Genomic DNA, 20,117 nt, shown 5'->3' on the forward strand with positions numbered 1-20,117 from the left:
TTTTGAGTTCAATCATTTTATTCATGATATTTGATATTTATTTTAATGGCTCCTCCTTCTCCCTCTTAACCTGCTTTAAGGGATCAAAGAAAGGATTGCTCAGTACGGGTGTATTTCATTGTTTTGTGGGGGTTGTTTTTTACAGTCTGGCATTATGCATATTAGGTCAAGCTACCAAAACAACATTTGTTGACAAAACACAGCACATATGTTCCTGAAAACTGGAAGTGATGACCTGGAAGCAGGCCACTGGCATCCAGAGCTCTCATCTTTCTCATAATCTGTTCATGGGCACATTAACGCTCACAGCCTCACACCGCCTCTCCCCTCCTGGCTTTGTGAGTAATGAGTTCCTGTGGACGGTAAAGGGATTTAAGGAAAACGTAAAAGCCAGACCTTGGGAGATAGTTGCTATCTGTGACATTAGGAATGATGGATCTCTGTATGTCTGTGCATGCTGTCCTCTGTCAGAGGTTTTTGTGTGTTTGTGTAGATATTGTTCTAGCACAGTTTCTAAAGTGATTAATGTAGTTCTACTACTCCTTCTTCTTCACTCTGCATTTTTGGCACCCGGCACCCAAAACGCAGTTTGATGTTTTGTTACCAAAATGTTGGAACTTAGTTTAGAAATACACCGGTGCCCAGTAAGCTAACTTAATTCCCAACATAGTGCCTCAGGATGAATCTAGTCGGTGTGCATGCCTTTGCATGCCTTCCTGTATACAGTGAGCATCATATTACAGAATCTAGAAGTGTGTGTGTGTGTGTGTATACCTGTTTACACATCTGTGTGGGGACCAACAGCCACTAGTCAGCACTAAAGTGCCTGTCCTCACAAGTTTGATGGCATTTTTAAGACTCAAAATGTAGTTTTAGTGTCAGAGTTACAATTAGGTTATGGTTGGATGGAGGCTAGTGTTAGGCAAACATTTTTGATGGTTAGGGTAAGCAGCTAGAGAAACATTATGTCAACTAGATGTCCTCACTAAGATATCAACACGAGAATGTGTGTGTGCGTGTATGTGCATGTGTGTTTCAGTACTGTAACATAATAGAGCTCACAGCATGTTGTTCTTCATAATCTTATTAGCTAGAAAGGTCCTAATCTGATGTCTGGTCATGATAATGTAATCTTCACGGTCAAACATTTAACTTGGGCTTTATAGTATTAGTGTCCTTTTGTAAAGCCACTCGGTCAGACTACTTTGTGCATGCGTGCGAGGTCAGACAGCAGTCTTAATGTAAAGCTAGTTGCAGTAAATCTGTAAAAAAAAAATCCAAACAGTTTTATCTAATTGAATAAATTTCATTGATCTTGATAAACTGGTCACATTTAGCTTCCTCCAGGGTTGTCACCACAGGTGATCAGGTTATTGTGATGTGATATATGTAGAACTTGTGTGGAAAAAGACGGCATGTAAAAGTTTATTTAGCTTACTTTAGCTTTCTACTTTAGCTTTATTACCATGAACATTGCACAGAGGTGTATTTTGACCCAAACTAGGGCGTAAACCAAACCTCAGTCAAACCAAACAGACAGTGAAAACTGGAAAGAAAAAAAAAATCAAGAAAATCGACCAATTAGCAACTGAAATTAGGTGTTTACTAAACTATCAGCAACTGCTTTTATATCAACGGATGAATGAAAATTAAAAAAGATAAAGAAGAGATGGGAGAAAAACCATGTGTTGATGTTGCATAGCTTGTTCACCAGAGGGCACTATGCAACTTCGCTATGGCACCACGCATGTATGGACGCCCAACCAACCAGCTGATCTGAGTAGTGTAAATGAGTAAGCAACTACACAAAATAGGTGTTATGGAAATCTGTTTGATTTTATAAAGGAAAAAAATACTGGCCAATATATCAAAATATCACATGTTTAAGTCACTAAATATTGATATTGTTTGACACAAATGCCATCACTACAGTCATATTGTGACTTACTGTAACTACATGGTAATGCCAGATAGAGCCCTGGTTTTAAATGCTATCTGGTTCTGATTTAAAAAATGACCATAGTTTTCATCCAATTCATCCAAACTGAGATTTCAGTTTGTTAACTTTAAATTTCAAGATATTTACAATTTTGAATCAAAATTTTCTTCACTTTCAGCATTTGAATCCTAATTAACTCTTGAACTTATTAGGACGAGACTTTTCTCGTTATTTCGGCAAGCAATAAAAAAATTGATAATAATTTTTTGTCTTAATCACCAGCCACTAGTTGTCAAGACACCTCGGGGCTGTGGCCCCCCCACACCCTCTAGCAGATTATTACAAGAAGGAACCTTTTAAAAAACAAAAAACAAGCGCGTCCATGCTCACAGGTGTACACACGGGTGATCACACCCACAAACTGCACCCTTTTTGGCTCCTACCTCAGGGCACACTGTGTTCTGTTGGTCTTGTGTGCTGCACAGTGGTGTTTAGTGTTTGGTATTTGCTGTCGTATTCCCATGTATCATTGTGGTGTTGTTTGTTCTGTTGCTCTTGTTCTCTTCTGCTTGTTTTCTTTTTTCTTTCTCAGCAGGTGACCCAGGTGATTGATATATGCATTTTTTTCTTCTCTGCCCGTTCTGTTGGTTTTTGTCTTTTGCCCTTCTCCCCCATCCCTCTTCTCAGCTGTTTCTCTTTCCCTCTTTCTTTCTCCCCTTCTTTCCCCCAGTCAAGTCTGTCCCGTATTCAGTAAGTGAAAATAAAAGAAACAATAAAAGGTGAATCAAATGGACCATTACGGCAAGGCTGGGATGGTCAATTTGGTAAAGTAAATCCGTTGGGCATCTTTCTTTGCCTTTAGACAACAAATCTGATGGCAAAAGAGCCAAACGGGACAGGCAAAAAAAAAAAAAAAAAAAAAAAGACACCTCGAGGCATGGTAAAATGGGCTGTTTTTCCTTAGTTGGATTTTGTTGCCACTGGTCATAAACTGGCCCCACATAACCAGAAAGGCAACTGATAAAAGTTTGAGTGACCTGTGTAATCCCAAAGTCTTTTTAGAGTGGAAAAACAAATGCTTGTCACACACAGAGCAATGAAAACCCCTCATATTAAGATTTGGTGCCCCCTAGTGTTCATATGGCAACAATACATATTGACTTATGTTAATCGTATTGCTCTAATCTCCTTAGTCAGGGGGCAGCTGATGGCTCTCTCACACATTCCTTCCACTGATTTCTAACAAAACATCAGATGAAATTGGATATTTGATGGTACTCTACACAAACGCTGCATTATCACACACACAGCTTCCCGTTTCACTAAACTGCCACACTGGTGTCGCCATATTTCCTCTTCTTTTTATCCCAGCCTATCTCTTTATTTGTTTTTTATTTCTTTAATTTAACAAAAGGTAATTAATAATGAGTTCTGTTTGAAGTGGTTTAAAGCTATTGCTTTTTTCACCTTCATTACTGTTGAATCATGTTGATTAATCAATCCAACTGACACTGACAACTGATAATTGTTCAGTGTTGTTTCTTTTGATGAATTAATGGACAACATTTTGTAAAAATCCAGTTATGTTAGTAATGTCCTTCTTTGTCCTGCTGCTGATTTTCAGGAATGTGGGCTATTTCATAGCATCTGTTTCACAGTCTTGTGAGTTACATAAGTGCTCCAAAGCAAACATTACTTCCTTATTTATCATATCACTGAAGCTAACTTTACTGTGACAAATTCTATATTGGCATCTATTAAAATACGGCTGATGCAAAAATCTGAATAGTCTAGGGAGGTAGTTATGATATTAATTGGTCTACGTGATCCTTATGATTCTGGATGCTTGACTCATATAGTAACTATAATATACTTTAATGCAATGCTGTCAAACAAAAGCAATAGAGACTCTGTAAACTAAGAAATCCAAACGGAAGGCATGGGGATTTTTAGGCTGTTCTACTTATATAAAAAGTTTGGTATCCTTAGTTGGCTTGTGTTAAGGTGATGACCATGAGCTGCGACTTTCCACCTGTGTGAGGGCCTTGTGGATTTATACAGTATGGATGTAGGATACAGTAGGCCATGTTCTCTTAAAGTTTTGGCTGATGTCATTCTGATCCCTCTCCATGTGGGCAAGGGGCACAGTAAAGAGACTCCAATGTGGATATCATCAGCTAGCACACTGTTCCCTGTGTTGATGACAGTATGGCCGCCTGCCTTTGCCTGGCTGACTTCGTTGAATCTATTATAACGTCACTCTAAAGTGAGACAATTTGTTCACTTACACATTACAGTTAAAAATAATAATTTTTATAAATCAAAACATTCAAATAAAGTCATTTAGACAGCTGATTAAAGTACACAAACTACACAAATAAATTGGTATGCAAACTCACGCTGCACAGCATCACCCGCCTCTGACAAAGGCCTGTTTTCCCGTCTCTGATTAAACTCCAATACTTCATGATCAAACACCATTTGTAGTTTTTATTTCCATCCCATAACACCTCTGCCTGCTCGCCTTCTGTCCACCCTTAGACTAGTAAACACAAAACTTCCTAATTCAAAGCAGAAGTGTGTGGAAGTAAATGGAAGAGAGAGTAAGACAGAGGGAGCGTTATAAAAAACTAAATCTAGTGAAAAGGGAACAGCTAAGTCAAAGTGTGGATTGATGGGCTAGACTTATGAAAAACAGCACAGCGAGCGAAAGAAGGGGGAGGAGGAGTGGTGAAATCAGAAAGGCAAAAGTTTAATAATATCTGCCCACGGAGGCAGACGTGGCTTATTGCGAGATAACATTTTTAGAGGATTAGAGGCAGGAAATAAAAGGCAGCACCAAATAAAGAAGAAAATGCAAGAGTTTGGCCAGATCCTCAGGGATAAAGAGGAGGGACAGAAGGAGGCATGGGAGTGAAAGAGAAGGGATTAATGAAGGAGTGAAGAATAGGGAGGAGAAGGGAGATGGCAGGAGTTTTAGTCAGCGCAAAAAAGACGTCACAGTGACAGAAAAGGAGTGTGCGAGTTTACCGCGGTTAAGTGACCTGAGCAGGTCTTATGTAATCATAATTATATTCATGTGGGTTTTTTCTTCACTATTACTGTAAACTATTAGTCATCCACTAACAGATATCTGTAAATCTGTTTTGCACATCGTGTGGTTCATACCTCAGAAATTATTCATACACTATTTCATTGTCCGAATGATCCTGGTGGTTAATGATTGGTGCTTCGAGTATGCTTCTGGGTTTGTTAAGCAGATACTCTTACACAATGCGTTGGTTATAAGTGATTAAAGATCATAACAAATAGATTTAAAATGAAACTTGGAAAAAATATATAGTAGGAAAATCTACTCGTAAATCATAGAGATAATGATTGCCATTCAACAATACATTTCAGTTGAGAAAATATTACACTAAGCAGGTTGGGAAATTCTGCAAGGCAACAGAGGGAGAAGCTGGAAGAGCGCTTGGGGTGTGTGTGTGTGTGTGTGTGTGTGTGTGTGTGTGTGTCTTTGGGAGGTTGCATCACAGGAAACAAGCTCCCCCTCCTGCAGTTGAATGTGACCCTTTGGCCCTGGATCAAATGCTCCTCCGGGCTGAATACCATGAAGCCTCTGTCCTCTGCACCACGCTCTGCTCTGCACTGCACGGACGGCAGGAGGAGGGTGGGTGGGGGGTTCGGGGGTCAGGACAGATAGGGTGAGGAGTGGAGTTGCAGGAGGGGGCAGGATAAAGGGGTAGAGAAAATTTGGCTGATGCAGAAGTGAGAATTATAAGCAGTCAACATGAAGCTCAAGCACATATGCTACCTGTAAACAAATGCAGACTGGCCCCCCTCCCTCCCCCCGCTGGCAGACATGCATGTTTTTAAAGCCTAAAAAGTGGAGCCGGAGACGCCGACTCTGGCTCGTCTGTTTGTGCTGCCGAGGGGATTGAATCGGGCAGAAGACGCTCCTATTTTTAGTCCCATGCGCGATGGAGGGATCGAAAAGCAAACAGACAGTATATGCACAGGCAAAGCAGAGAGAGCGAGACGGAGAGGGAGAGAGAGGGAGAGAGAGACAGAGGCAGTGAAAGGAAGGGAGGAAGAAGGAGTGACTTATTTGTGAAGTTCTGCAAGTTTGGATGACTGGCTCATTGCTGTCTGAGGAGGGCACATGGCTGGACTTGGGCAGAGGACAGAGCTGGGAGGCTTTCTCTGCTAGAAGCAGCAGCTTCCATTCGCTCTCCAGCCTTCTTTCCTAATATTACAAGCCAGTTTGAGTTCTCTTCTGCATTCTCAAGTGCTACATAAATGCCTCTTTGACTTCTTGTGGGGAGCTGAAGCAGTAGAAGGGGCTTAGAGGAGGATTGACCCCGCCATGGAATGCTGTAGATTTGCGTGCAGGGTTTCAGGAAGTTTTTCTTCCCCTTCTCGGGTTCATAGGTTTGGGTCCGGATCCAAAAACTGTGTGCGCTTCTTAGAATTCCCTCAGAGACTCAAACCAAGGGTGCTGTGGCTCTGGTAATGATTTAAAGGACAAGCAACAACCACGGGCCATTTAAACGTGTATGCACTTTATTTGCACCTACATTCATCCCAGACGAAGGAATTCAGGATGCGACGCTTTGACAAGCTGAAAAAGACATTCCCCTTCCTGGCACGCTTTCACGTATATCGAGTAAGTCTGCTCTGCTGGATTGTCTACTCTCCATATTCCATTGAGGGGATATCTTCTTTAGCATGACATGGATGCTTGTAACTATAGTCAGAGTCATGTGGTTTAATTAGTTGTTAGAATACATGAATCATGAATATGGTATGGTGGAGGTCAGTTGTCTCTAACTCTCTCTGTGTGTGTGTGTGTGTGTGTGTGTGTGTGTGTGTGTGTGTGTGTGTGTGTGTGTGTGTGTGTGTGTGTGTGTGTGTGGACTCTCCAGCTGGTCTGAGGCTCTCCCCAGGGATGGTTGTTATTGCAGCAGGATGTGAGAGCAGAACCGATTTAACACAGGACATGCTTTTGGCCAGAAGGTGTAGGTTTGTGTGTCTGTGTACGTGTACATGCGCCTGTGTGAATATCAGCACCACCTTGAGGAATTCGTTCAGGCCAAAAGCATTTCTCAGCAATGACACCATGTTGTTTCTCTGCATCTAAATTCCTGCATCCCTCATTTATTTCTCTTTGTTTTCCTCCCTGTTTGGTCGTTTTCAATATTTTTTGAAGTAAACGCTAAGCTTGGACAAGTTTAGTGCAAACAGGCTTAGCTTCTTAATCTGTCAGCATTTCATGATGCTTCTTTAAAATATGGTGAAATGAAGGAAAGTATATAGATCACTAGTTAGTTCTGGATTTCTAGCCCTGGTTGGATTCTTCAGAGTCTTAACGGAAGTCATTTCTAACAGTTGGGATGCAGCATTTCTTTCAAGTTTAACCTCACATCTTCAAAATGTACATTTTCTACTTCCTACTTTAGGAGAAGTTAAGCTCCTGATGACGTTTTACATAAACTAAATAAAGGAAGGACCCTGTTTTGTTTGGAGAAAGTATAATTTGATGATCTCAGCTGGTGAAGATTCATGGTGTATCAAAAAGAATTCAAAAGGCTATATGTTTCAAAGTAATGGGCATAGACGCTTGCATGTAAAGTTTTACATACAAAACTTGCATCGTTTACACGTGCTCAGTGTGTCCCCAACCAGATACATGGCACACATCAATACGATAACTCGTCCCAACCACCACATGAATCTTTTAAATCCTCGCTTTCTACCAGTACATGTTTCGACTGTTACCAGTAAACAGCTGCGGATTTAAAGCACTTTAAAGTCAGATGTTTCTTTTTGATACACCCTGTATAAAGCTCTTTCTTAGCCACCTAAATTAATTGTATCAAAGCTTATTTCTATGAACGTGTCTCAGGAAAAAACAAACCCAACATGCCTTAATGGGTTAATAGTTTGTTTGCTAGTGGGCCAAGAAGTAGAAGCGCTTCATCTCCTTGATTTTGACCCCTCATGCCTCAAATGACACTGCCATGAAATGAGGCCCAAGAGAAAGCTGACTTGCGTCTTTGGCACCGTCCAGAGAAATAGCATTCTTTCTTCAGTGTTGACTGCTGCTGGGGAAGATTGTAAAGGATGAGTTGGGCATGTTTTCATGGAAAAATGAAAGGATTAAATGAAAATGAAAAATCATTTGTTTCTTGTTTGGGAAAACTTTTGCGTCAAACTCTTAATAGCATGTCTGCCACTGGCACAGCTTAACCCGTAGTGGACCAGCCAAAAGGGCCGTTGGATCGTCTTTCTCAGGATAAGAGTCAGGCATGATGTAGCAAAATGCAAAATATGGAGATGGATTCAAATGACAGCAGCTCTAGTTAATCCTAAAACCACAGGCACTACTGTCACCGGATCACGCGAGAATGTTTCCTGGCTTACCAGTGTACCATTTTACTTCTTGTTTTCAACTAACAGGAGGATTTCAAAGATAGCTTCAAAGAATGTTCTGACAGTGGGACTTTTTTACCAAAATAAGAGGACTCCTGTGATTTCAAAAAGACAGCTGACCCATTTTTATGGTTATAGGAATGAATCTGTATCAGGATACAAACATCTGCCATAACCATTGGGGACTGAGCCCTCCCAATAAGTTGACCTCAGTCAGACCTCACATCTAAAATTCCTGTAAAATACAGAACAGCTATTTCTGAAAAGACATAGTAGATTTAGGGATTGGTCACATACGGGCTTTATTTTATGGCCCACCATTAGAAGTGTGTGTGTGTGTGTGTGTGTGTGTGTGTGTGTGTGTGTGTGTGTGTGTGTGTGTGTGTGTGTGTGTGTGTGTGTGTGATCTTGAGCTTCTAAGGCCAGAGTCATTAAATAATAGGAAATGGCCTCTAAGCAAGTCCCTCAGGAAGTTTAAATGGCAGCGAGCAAGGAAGCAGTGACCTTTGTGACACTGTTCTCTGGACCTCGTAACCTCGCCTTTGCCAGCACAGGAAGTTCCTCATTCGCCGAGTCTAAATACTGATCAGTGGAGTGACCCCTTCAGCCAGAGCACCCATCGTAAAGTTTTGTCTGCCTTTATGTGTGGATTAGGAATGTTTCTCTTTTCCATGTGTTGTTAAGCTTGGTTTACAAGTTTACTTCCTTAAAGTTCTGAGCAGGTGTAGCTGTTCTCCAGCAAAGCTGTTTACTGTCTTGAATTGAACTTGCATCAGTTTGAGACGATAGCCTTGTGAAGAAGCCCATCTAGGTTTAGGTTTCTGGTTACGTTAAATGGATGTTTTTTGTTTTTACGTTAAAGATTGATGGGCTGACTCGGTGTTGTGAGGAATTGCGGTGAAACCGTTTCGGGGCCACGTCTGGTTTTTGGACGTTTGGACATCAGTTTTGCATAATATATTTCTTGTATTGCTCTTCTTGTTTTTTGTTTTTTTTGGCACATTCATGTCTGAGCAGTCTACAGCAAGTCAGCCAAAAACAACTTTCTTTGTTTTGAGCTTAACTTAATTGAAGACTAAGTGGTTTGTTGACACCACAGTGACATCAAATTGCAGTGAAAATGACTGTTTTCATTGTTTTTATCCTTTGATAAGTAGCTTATGCTACAGTATGTTTGCCGCTTTAGCCCCCTTGATCTTGAGTTTGTGACTTGATTTTTATAAGCAATAGGCTGTTAATGATTTAGTTAAGAGGGAGCTGGCTCCAAGCTCAGTTTCCTTTCTTTCTCTGTTTGTTGATGGCTGACTTCCTTTTTGAGTGTATTTTACGGATTTTGGAGCATGCATTGGGAGAGGTGTTGAATGACTATTGAATGGGCTTAACTCTGTGTGTGTCTTTGTATTTTTATCAGAAACTGGGCAGCAGCATGCAATGTGAGGAAGGGACGGAATGGTTGCTGGAACTGCTGATGGAAGTGCAGCTGCAGCAGTACTTCTTACGGATCCGAGATGACCTTAACGTCACACGGCTGTCGCACTTTGACTACGTAAAGAATGAAGACCTGGAGAAAATCGGCATGGGTCGACCCGGTGAGACACAGTACCTGCGTGTATGTGTGTGTTTTTGTCAGTGAGTGAATGAGAGAACCGCAGTGTTGTTGTGCCAAAGAAGCTCATCCAGATGTTCATTTGGCATGTCTCTCTTGTGTTTAAATTTGTATTCCTGCTAGTGGCTTCCAGTGTTAGATACTTAGTATAAATGTTCCTTATTCAAAGGAAAAATCCTACGGTTTATCTCCTGTACTCTTTGTCCATAATTTGTGATCTAAAAATGAACTACATCCCCATCAGCTTCAGTTTGTTCTGTAGTTTTAGTGCTAATTAGCAAATGTTGTAACTCTTTCGTGCTAAATTCAGATGCTGAATATATTTAACATACATTATAAGTCTTAAAATATTGATGTTGGCACTGCCTTTGTTACCAGGCTGTAGACTGTAGAAGTAGATATTAGCTTTTAGCTCAGAGCGGTGGTTTAGTGTAGCTAGATATCTGAAAGCATGGCTGTTGTTTAGTGGCTTGTTTTTATCAACTCTTTCAAGACTGGAAATGAGCGCAAGACACAGAATTTCTGATTCCAAACTACAACTTCATAAAATCATCATTTACTGTCTTCTCTGCTCATGTGTTTTATTTCCTAATAAAGCAGTACTGGCCTTTCATAGCTTAATGAGCAATTTTTATATTTATGATTACTTTTGTTCTCTGTATGCATCTATACATAGCCTTAAGTATGACTCTTGTGTTCAGTAATGGCACTGTGTCATTTGGCTCATCCTTGATGTTGCTTGAACAAATCCTGCATCACTAATGCATTTAATGTCATTACAAAGTCACAATTTGTAATTAGGTACAGTGAGAGTGGATATTAAACTGTCAGATCTTTTGTCTGCGGTGTGTATAAAGTGGATCACAGCAGAATTGTTCTAAATCCAGTTACTGAAGCCCTCAGGGCCTGTGCTTCACAGCCGCTTAAGACTAATTACACCCACTTCGCATGCTCATATATTCCCTCACATGTCTCTCCACTGCACAGCTCACTGCTCTCTGGCGTTTTATTATCTTTTCTTCTTCCTCCTTCCCTTTGCTTTTTGCTCTTTGTCTCATTTCATATCAAAGCTGGGTGTTTGGTTTTCTTCCTGTTGTGGTAAATGTGTTGAAATTCATTATGGTATACCCTTCTTTCACTCAGATTCCTCCTGATGGATCCTTGAGCAGTTGCAGTCCTCATTTGAATGCCTTGCCACTGACCTATTGCCTCTTTTTGTTTCTTCTTGACCGCAGGGCAGAGAAGGCTGTGGGAGGCCGTGAAAAGGAGGAAAGCCATGTGCAAGCGCAAGTCCTGGATGAGCAAGGTGACAGACATAGACGAGCACAGCGCACATCAGAACTCAGTATGGTGCACGGTATATTTGGCAGGATGTCGCCACTGTGGAATCCGTCTGGGTGTAACAGTGTGGATACATGACCACAGTAACCTGCGCCCTCCGCGCAGATATGATCAGCACCCCCTGAATGAATTCTGGCATCAGTACGTTGTAATCTGAGGGAAAGATGTTAACATAGTCGTATGTGCTTAAAAGCAGCCTTTAACTTAATACTGGCTGTTAGTAGTGCAGAGGTTTTAAATCAACCACAAACATTCGTGATTGTGGTGAGGTGTCGCTAAGAGAAACTTTCCTTTCAATTAGCACATTTTTTTTAGACCTGTGATGATTATAGGAGAGTTTTGTATTTTTTATATAAAGAGTAATTTTTCTCCTGAGGACACACGAGGAGGGCCAGTGAGTCCATATTCAGATATAAACATACACACACTTACAAGGCTATTTTTGCTAGGACATTCATTGACATTGCATTCCCTAGTTCCTAATCCTAAACTGAACCATGCCATCTTAACTGCCTTAGCCTAACCTAATCCTAACTTAAGTGCTGGCCCATAAAAAGGGCCTTTTAAGCAAGGACCAAGCTAAAAAGACCTCATTTTCCAAAATGTCCTCAGTGTAAGGCTCCCAAACTCAAAGTAGTTCTCATAAAGATAGTTGGAAACACACACACACACACACACACACACACACACACACACACACACACACACACACACACACACACACACACACACACACCCTGTCACAGCCAGCTGAGGAAGCAGATTACTCTATCTGAGGATAGTGCCAGAGGCGGAAGCAGACAGGTGTAATTTTAGATGGCAAACACCGTCCTGTGAGAACCACGGCTACACTCATCCAACACATGCGCACCCACACAACTCTGACGGCTTCTCCTCAGTATCCTTCTCGATGGTTAATTCCTTTGAGTATTTGCGTCAGCATGTGTATTACATACCTCGCAGTTTTTGTCTTTTAATTACCCTTTGAGTCTTTTATTAAAGGAAAGTGAAGAAGTAACTTAAAGCAAAAAAAGCTCTGTCTCTTTAAGGGGAATTTAATAAGACAGCATTTTGTGAATGCAGCTTGAGCCGCATCTGTGTGTCACCGACTCTTATGACTCCACTCGTGTGTGTGTGTGTGTGTGTGTGTGTGTGTGTGTGTGTGTGTGTTTATGGGTCTGTGTGTGCGCGCCATAGTCAGAATTATTTAAATATCCAGCCCTCTATTTGAAACGAACTAACCACACCGTGACCACACAGAGGTGGTGTCTTTCAAAAAAGGTCTGCAGCATTATGTCATGTCTGGTCCAGTGTGAATGTGAAACCACATACCGCTTGCTACTGTTTATATCCAGCCAGTCAAATATGTTTGGCACTAGATATTCATTGACACCTCTTTTTTACTGATGACATAATTTCTGAGTACTGACCTTATGTTCATGAGCCAATAAGAGATGTTTTTAAGTGAATCCGACATCACTGATTTGATACGTAATGTAGTATTTGTGTTACCACCGTAGGAGAGGCTCTTCTAGTGTTTTATCTGACCTGTTATCGGCTTGATTTCATCCCTGCTAGCTAATATCACCACCAGTTTCTGTGAACTCCTATTTTGGTAAACAGTCTAATTCAAGTCCTCTAAACAAAGGCTTCCCTTGGTGGCGCCAAACGGCACACATATTTTTATGGGTTCGGATTTAGGAGACTGGCAATGAATCATTAACACACATGGACACACACACACAAATGCAGGCATACAAACATAAGCACACAGAGCCATTCAGGTCACTTAATCTAATAGGGCTTCTTAATGAGTACTTCCTAACAGCTAAGTTATTCCTGCTGTGTTGTTAGTACTTAAGCCAAGAGGCAGGAAATTTCTAAGTATTTTGTATGTGTGCAAAAGCATGTGTGCTCATGTTAGTACATGTGCATGGAATTTTATTTACTTTTTCCACAAACTTCATGATGTTTTCTTTATGTGTAAGCTTCATTTTAAAAATTTAAGCCATTAAAAGACCTTGCTGCACACACAAGAACTTGCAGTAATGGTTTTGAGACTGCTTGTCAGACTCTCACCATGGCACGAGTGTGCTTTTCAACCACCTGCTATTATACATAAATTGAAAAAGGGGGAACCAGGATGTAGAATGTTGCTGTTTATGCAAAATGTTAAATTATGCTCATATTTTTATGTTCTAGTGCCCCTCTCTCTGCTTTCACACGTCTTCATTTTTGTCTGTTTCTCTCCAGGTTTTTAGTGGTAAACGTCCAGATGGAGGAGACATACCCCAGCAGGGTCAACCGGCTTCCTCGTTTCGTAAGCTGTCTCCCACACCACCTCTGGGCGTCGGGGAGGGAGTCCTAGCCACGCAGCCCAGTGGTGGCACTCTCCTCGACGGGCAGCAGCAGGGTCTGACCTGCCTCATCCCAGAGAAGGACTTGACGCTGTTTGAGAAGCTGGGCGATGGCTCATTTGGCGTCGTGAAGAGGGGAGAGTGGTTGACACCTGCGGGGAAGGTGGTGAGGAGGCATATTGTTATACCATTTATCCACAATTTAAAAAACAAAACAAAAACATGTTGGAAATATGAAATAACTGGAGTGTGCTCACACAGTTCTTTTGCATGAAACATGTTGCTTGTTTGCATCTTGTCTAGGAACAGATAAAAGCAGGCGCATGAATGTTTGTTTTTTTTCTTTTGTTTTTTAATGGGATTTTCATGAGAACTTTTTAGACACTTTGAGTATGAGGAGAAGCAGAATCTGATGTTTGAACTCATCATTTTTTTTAGCTGAACGTGGCTGTGAAGTGTCTGAAGACAGATGTGCTCAGTCAGCCCGACGCTCTGGAGGATTTCATCTGTGAGGTCAACGTCATGCACTCGCTGGACCATCAAAACCTGATCCGCCTCTACGGTGTGGTGCTCACACACCCAATGAAGATGGTAGTGGACACACAGAAATGCACACGCACAGGGAAAAATATACAGACAGATAAATGCGAGTGCACATAACCGTTTACAGTAGCTGCTTTAACTCGGGGCCGATATTCTCTGTGTATACTTGCCACATATGCAAATGCGAAAGGACAAAAGATGCTTTGAGTTTGTCCGTTCTTTTCACCCATGCTCTATTTCTCTTTTTCACCTGCATGCTGTAGGTGACTGAACTGGCACCTCTCGGTTCTCTGCTGGAGCGTTTGCGCTGCGTTCGTCCTCAAGGCCCAGTGTTGATCCACACTCTGTGTCAGTATGCTGTGCAGGTGGCTTGTGGCATGGCTTATCTGGAGCAGAGGAGGTTCATCCACAGGGACCTGGCAGCGAGGTAGGGTGCAGAGCTTTGGTAGAGGCAAAAAAAAGGTAAAAAACTACTGAAAAACATACATTGCTCACATTCAGGAATAATTTTTCTGCTGTGGTGAATTATTTATATTGCCTCTCCTATTCCTCCACCCAGAAATTTACAGGCCATTAACAGGAGACTTGGCCCATAAGCACAATGAGTCACTGGCTGGAAGCACTGGGTGGTCCAAGTTCTTGGTCTTGCCAAAATTAGACACTTTCACTTAAGTGCTGACACTATGTAGAGGTCTGGGGAAAAACCTTAATGGCCGGTACAAATGAGTCACTTTACCAGTTAAAGCTGTAATAAAAGGGTAATGACTACACACAGCTGCTGCGTTAAGGTTTGCTGAGCTCTCTGGGCACGCACTGTATCCTGTAGGCTGGAAGCGTTCTGAGATAAAGATCTGCTGACTTTCTAACACACCAAAAAGTTCATAACAGATAAATCTCTTTATCTGTTATGGCACACCATTTAAGCTGCTTTAGCATGTCCACAAGACCTAATCAGTGACTTGTCATATCTGTCACTAACGTCTTGCTGTTTCTCTTCCTGCCTCTGGCTTTCATGTCTGCACATGGAAAGACAGGGAACTGAACAGACCCAAACTACTAGAAATAATAGTTCTCTTTACATATTAGTAGATCGAACTAAAATATTTATTTACTTGTAAATGAGTTTAATCTTTTTAGTCATGCTCAGTTTCAATAGATCCTACATCTGCAGTCTTGTGCTTGGCCTATCAGTAAAATGCATACGGACCAAGTCTCCTCTACAATTATTATTGAAATAGTTATTATTAAGAACATTAGTTCTACATGTAGAAGAGTTCGTTCATTTAATGTTTTCCAGCTTGAAGGTTCATTTTAGGATTTCCAGCTAATTGTTAACATCACCACCCTGTCTGCAGGAACATCCTGCTGGCCTCGGCTCACAGAGTGAAGATTGGTGACTTTGGCCTGATGAGGGCGCTGCCTAACAACCACGAGCACTATGTCATGCAGGAGCATCGCAAGGTCCCCTTTGCGTGGTGGGTGGAATGAACTCATTTCATTGTTGCTTTGTTGTTAAAACTATCAGCCAAGGCAGAATTTAGAAATCGTTTTTTCAAAACAAATCCTTACACCAGGGAAACACCCCATTTAAATCCCTGCTCCACACTTATGCTCAGACTGTGCACAGCTGGTTTATAGACTGTAGTGTATTGTTTTTCATGTTACAGGTGTGCCCCAGAGAGTTTAAAGACCAGAACCTTCTCCCATGCAACAGACACTTGGATGTTTGGAGTCACCCTCTGGGAGATGTTCACACACGGTCAGGAGCCTTGGCTGGGTCTTAATGGTAGTCAGGTAAACGCACAAAAAGGATCAACAAAAACCAAACTTCTGAAGCCAAAATACATAAATTTGCTCATATAGACAGTGATTCATATACCGTAGCTGTACTCTTTTGTCTTTAGATTCTCCATAAGATTGATAAAGAGGGTGAGCGCCTCCCTAAGCCAGAGGATTGTCCACAGGATATCTATAACGTCATGCTGCAGTGCTGGGCTCAGAAACCTGATGACAGACCAACTTTTGTCGCTCTACGCGAGTTCCTGCTCGAGGTAGCGTTAGCAGTCATTTAACCATCGCTCTAGGATTTAAACATGCATGTTTTCTACATTCATTTAACTTCTCTGCTGACATCATGTTGTTATTATATAAATTTACCATTAGCTCCACCTAGTGGTGCCATTTCAAAGAAAAAAGTGAACAGGCTGCTTATTAAATCTGTTATATTTTTTCTGTCTTTGTCTCTTTTTTCAGTCTATGCCTACAGACATGTGTGCTCTCCAGGACTTTGATGAGCCTGACAAACTCCAGATCCAGGTCGATGACATTATCACCATCATAGAGGGGAGGTGGGTGATAAAAGGTCTTAAAATAGTAATTAAACCGACACATCAGGGGCGATTCTAGGTTCAGACTTGTGGGGGGGCTCAGCTCCCAATCCTAATGGATTGCTTTGTAATTAATAATGACGCAATATGCTGTTTGCAAATTTAATCAACCCTTTTCGCATGTGCAGACCTTCAATTGGATAAACATTACAATGGGATCTTCAAAGGCAACCTAATTAGTTGGGGGACCTGTTGTTATGTGTGACGATAATTCAGTGTCAACAATCAGAGTTTTCAATCTTTTCCACACGTTTTAGGGTGGAGCCTTTAGTTATCAAACTCGATACAAAGGCTCAGTCGTTAAAGAACCATTTGTGGCAAAGCAGAAAAGATGAAAAACGTGCAAAAAAAATTTCAGCCTCTTAACAACATAGAGGCAGTCCACCAGCTCATCAAGCACTCACTCAGTACAGACACTGGAAAATCACACTGCTAGTCCATAGACCTGCAAACGAAGCAAACTGCTAATAGCTATTTTATATTAATACAAACCCTCATTTATTAAGCAGACTCAGCATCATATATCAATATGCTCTCTTTAGAATGTCCACTGGCATTTTTTAAGTTAGACTTTGTGAATAATGGCATTTGATATTGCTCCCTCATTCTTGCGGTTCTTCTACAAGCTCTGTCTTTTCTCTCTCCAGCCTCCTCACTCGACTAGAAACTAGAAAATAACAAAAATATAATCTTATAATAATAATTATTACATCAGGCACAGAAAACAGGAAAACACACTGCTTAGTTATGTGAACTCATCATTAATGAATGTGGGTAAAAGAGAAGCTACAGCGTTATCATTTCTGGTGAATTTGACTACATGTCCACTCTTACCTGTTTCTTTTTGCTCTCTTTGCTGTCTTCGTCTCTCCCTCTCTATCCTCTCTCAGTCTTTGTGCCGTCACCCAAAAGTTAAACGTTACTGTGAATAAAAGACAAACTGATCTACATGATCCATATCAGTTTATAGCAATATTCAAAGTGAATACAGGCTGCTGCTGGACATAGACAGGCATTCACCTTTTGACTTGCTGTCACCTGGATCTGATGCTGTACTCTAAACAAACACTGGAGCCCAATTTGACTAGAATAGGAAAATAAATATTTATCAAAGTCAAATAATAAAGTACAGCAGCCCCTTGGTTGGCAGCTCCTGATATACCAGCAGACTACTGTTTTTATTTTATCCTGTAGTGTTATAAATAGACAGATAGACATTTGAAGATATTTCCAGAAAACAATACTAAAATACCCTATTATTAGTACTATTAATATTTTTTTGGGGTGCTCTGATTACATTCGGGTATGAGTGAGCACCCCCCAAATGGGTCTAAACTCTCCTCTGCAACATACCAACCCCACTACTGATAAATATTGTCTTGAATGCAAACACAGTGCAGTGCAGAGAAGTGTGCAAGGCTGCACTTCAGAGCCCTCCCACAGTCCAAAGATGTGTTTGTTTATCAGCAAGTCTACATTGCTCGCGGGTGTGAATGTGAGCGTGAATTCAAGGTTTTCCCCCATCTGCCACTCAGTGTCAGCTGGTACCAGCTGCAACCCCCACATTCACCTCCAACAGATGGGCCTGTAGCTAATGCAAGGATGGAGTATGGGCTGGAAAAAAACACATCCTTGACTCTCAATGTCAAAAAGTGGCAGTCTGCTTTCATACCCAATATAATTATCTGTCCTAATACGTTTCAGGGCAGAGAATTATTGGTGGCGAGGTCAAAATAAACGCACCCTTAAGGTCAGGCAGTTCCCCAGGAATGTGGTGACTTCTGTAGCAGGGTTGTCTGCACACGACATCAGTCGTCCACTCAAGAACAGCTTCATCCACACAGGACATGGAGACACCAATCCCCATCGCTGCTGGGGCTTCCCTGATAGGATCGATGAGTAAGAGACAGCTTTTGTTTATTAATTTTTCAAGCTGAGTTTGATTATTTAATGAACGTGAAATGGCATTCATATCATGCATCTAGAAATGTTTTAAATGGTCTTTCGGTTGGGCTGCAGTGATAGTAAGCACTCACCAATAGATGGCACTAGCGGGCTGCTTAAGCTGCTTTTGCAACGTGATTGTACAGCACCTGCTGTGGGTTAGTTATATGCAGTCCACTGATGTTTCCTGCATTAACATGTCTCATTCTTGCCGACAGTTTGTACCTCGGGAATCCCATGGATCCTCCTGACGTTCTGGGCTTGGACCTCAGTGCTGCACAGCCCACACAGCTAGCAGGACGAGCTAAAAGTGAGTGAAAGAGCTCTTTATAGAAATGTATACCTGTATGATGTATAACTGTTACCAAAAAGCTTGCCTCAATACCTCTTCAGTTCAGTGACAGACTGAGCAGATGATCATATTCCTAATTTTTAAAGAGTGCTTCTTTCTTCTTCTTATTTCCATTATGCATTGCTGGTTGAAATTTCAAGATCTGCTGCTGCTGTGCAAAAAGACACTGAAGAGCTCGCTTTGCTTTTATCCTAATAAAGCTTTCAGATGTAATGGCGCTTGCTGTTTTTATTCTTATCTTAATATCTTTTACTGCTGTCATTTCTTCCCCTCTTTGTTTCTCCTTTGCGCTGGTGGCATCTGTTATTATTTTCCCCAGAGGAGCCTCCTCCCCGCCCTCCTCAACCAGCAGTGTTAATCAAGAGTAAGTCTGGTTTCTCTCAGCAGCTCTTCACCCATTGCTCCTGCCCCCTCTGTTCCCTCCTAGTTCCACTCCTCAAAGGTACATCTCAGAGTTTTTCATCTTTTCTTTGCCTGTCTTTGCAGTGTAACCCCCCCCCCCCCCCCCCCCCCCGTTCTTTTCTACACCTTTGTCCCTCTAAAAGGTGTGCAGTGTCCTTGCTGTGCATTGTATTCTCCAGTCACACCTGGCGAGTTTTTTTGGAGCTGTGTGTCTTGCATTTAGTGGTATTAAGTGATCTTAAACAACCTTGGTGTCAATGATCTCTAAACTGCATCAAGAATATGTTGTGTTTTCATCTCCAGAACCTTCCTATGACCCAGTAAATGAGGAGGAGGATCTGACCTCTGCGGGACTAAAGAGATTATCACTTCGCAAAACGGGTTCTGTGAAAGGCCTCAAACTTAAACCGGCCGTGTGGGTCTCTGCTTCCAAACAGGGAGGTTGCAGGACTTTAGGCTCAGGCCAGAACACTAACAGTGAAGTGTCCCTCATTGACTTTGGGGAAGAGTACCCAATATCCACACCGTCCCCCTCTCCCGTGGTTGAAATTCCGATTCCTCTATTGGCCAAGTTGGCTTTGGAAGCAGAAAATCTCCTGGACAGGACTCCACCTCAAAGCCCATCCAAATCATTGCCCCGCCCCCTTCACCCTACGCCAGTAGTGGACTGGGATGCACGGCCATTACCCCCACCCCCAGCTTATGACGATGTAGCACAAGATGAGGATGATATGGAGGTAGGGCTACACAATACATTTAACACTGTGTCAAAATTTTATAAAAGTGGAATTATTTTGTCTTTGTGTTGCCTGAA

At 41.7% G+C, this 20,117-nt stretch overlaps 1 protein-coding gene across 6 annotated transcripts in view; it reads left to right on the forward strand.

The window, feature by feature from the left end:
- tnk2b (tyrosine kinase, non-receptor, 2b) overlaps nucleotides 1-20,117 on the forward strand; it is a 55,304-nt gene that overhangs the window by 27,537 nt on the left and 7,650 nt on the right. For 2 of the 6 annotated variants that reach the window (XM_026148707.2, XM_026148702.2), the window contains 13 exons: nucleotides 9,783-9,960; nucleotides 11,213-11,283; nucleotides 13,572-13,841; nucleotides 14,114-14,266; nucleotides 14,482-14,645; nucleotides 15,574-15,693; nucleotides 15,886-16,012; nucleotides 16,123-16,269; nucleotides 16,472-16,566; nucleotides 18,310-18,504; nucleotides 18,768-18,859; nucleotides 19,221-19,265; nucleotides 19,607-20,040. In XM_026148707.2, coding sequence (XP_026004492.1) covers nucleotides 9,798-9,960; nucleotides 11,213-11,283; nucleotides 13,572-13,841; nucleotides 14,114-14,266; nucleotides 14,482-14,645; nucleotides 15,574-15,693; nucleotides 15,886-16,012; nucleotides 16,123-16,269; nucleotides 16,472-16,566; nucleotides 18,310-18,504; nucleotides 18,768-18,859; nucleotides 19,221-19,265; nucleotides 19,607-20,040 — 2,076 coding nt within the window. In that variant the 5' untranslated portion in view covers nucleotides 9,783-9,797. Of the gene's footprint in view, nucleotides 1-6,419; nucleotides 6,606-9,782; nucleotides 9,961-11,212; nucleotides 11,284-13,571; nucleotides 13,842-14,113; nucleotides 14,267-14,481; nucleotides 14,646-15,573; nucleotides 15,694-15,885; nucleotides 16,013-16,122; nucleotides 16,270-16,471; nucleotides 16,567-18,309; nucleotides 18,505-18,767; nucleotides 18,860-19,220; nucleotides 19,266-19,606; nucleotides 20,041-20,117 lie in introns of those variants that run through there. The other 4 variants (XM_026148711.2, XM_026148703.2, XM_026148705.2 and 1 more) reach the window with 4 other exon arrangements.

The sequence above is a fragment of the Astatotilapia calliptera genome, chromosome 18, assembly GCF_964374335.1.
Source record: "Astatotilapia calliptera chromosome 18, fAstCal68.1, whole genome shotgun sequence".
NCBI classification, from domain to species: domain Eukaryota; kingdom Metazoa; phylum Chordata; class Actinopteri; order Cichliformes; family Cichlidae; genus Astatotilapia; species Astatotilapia calliptera.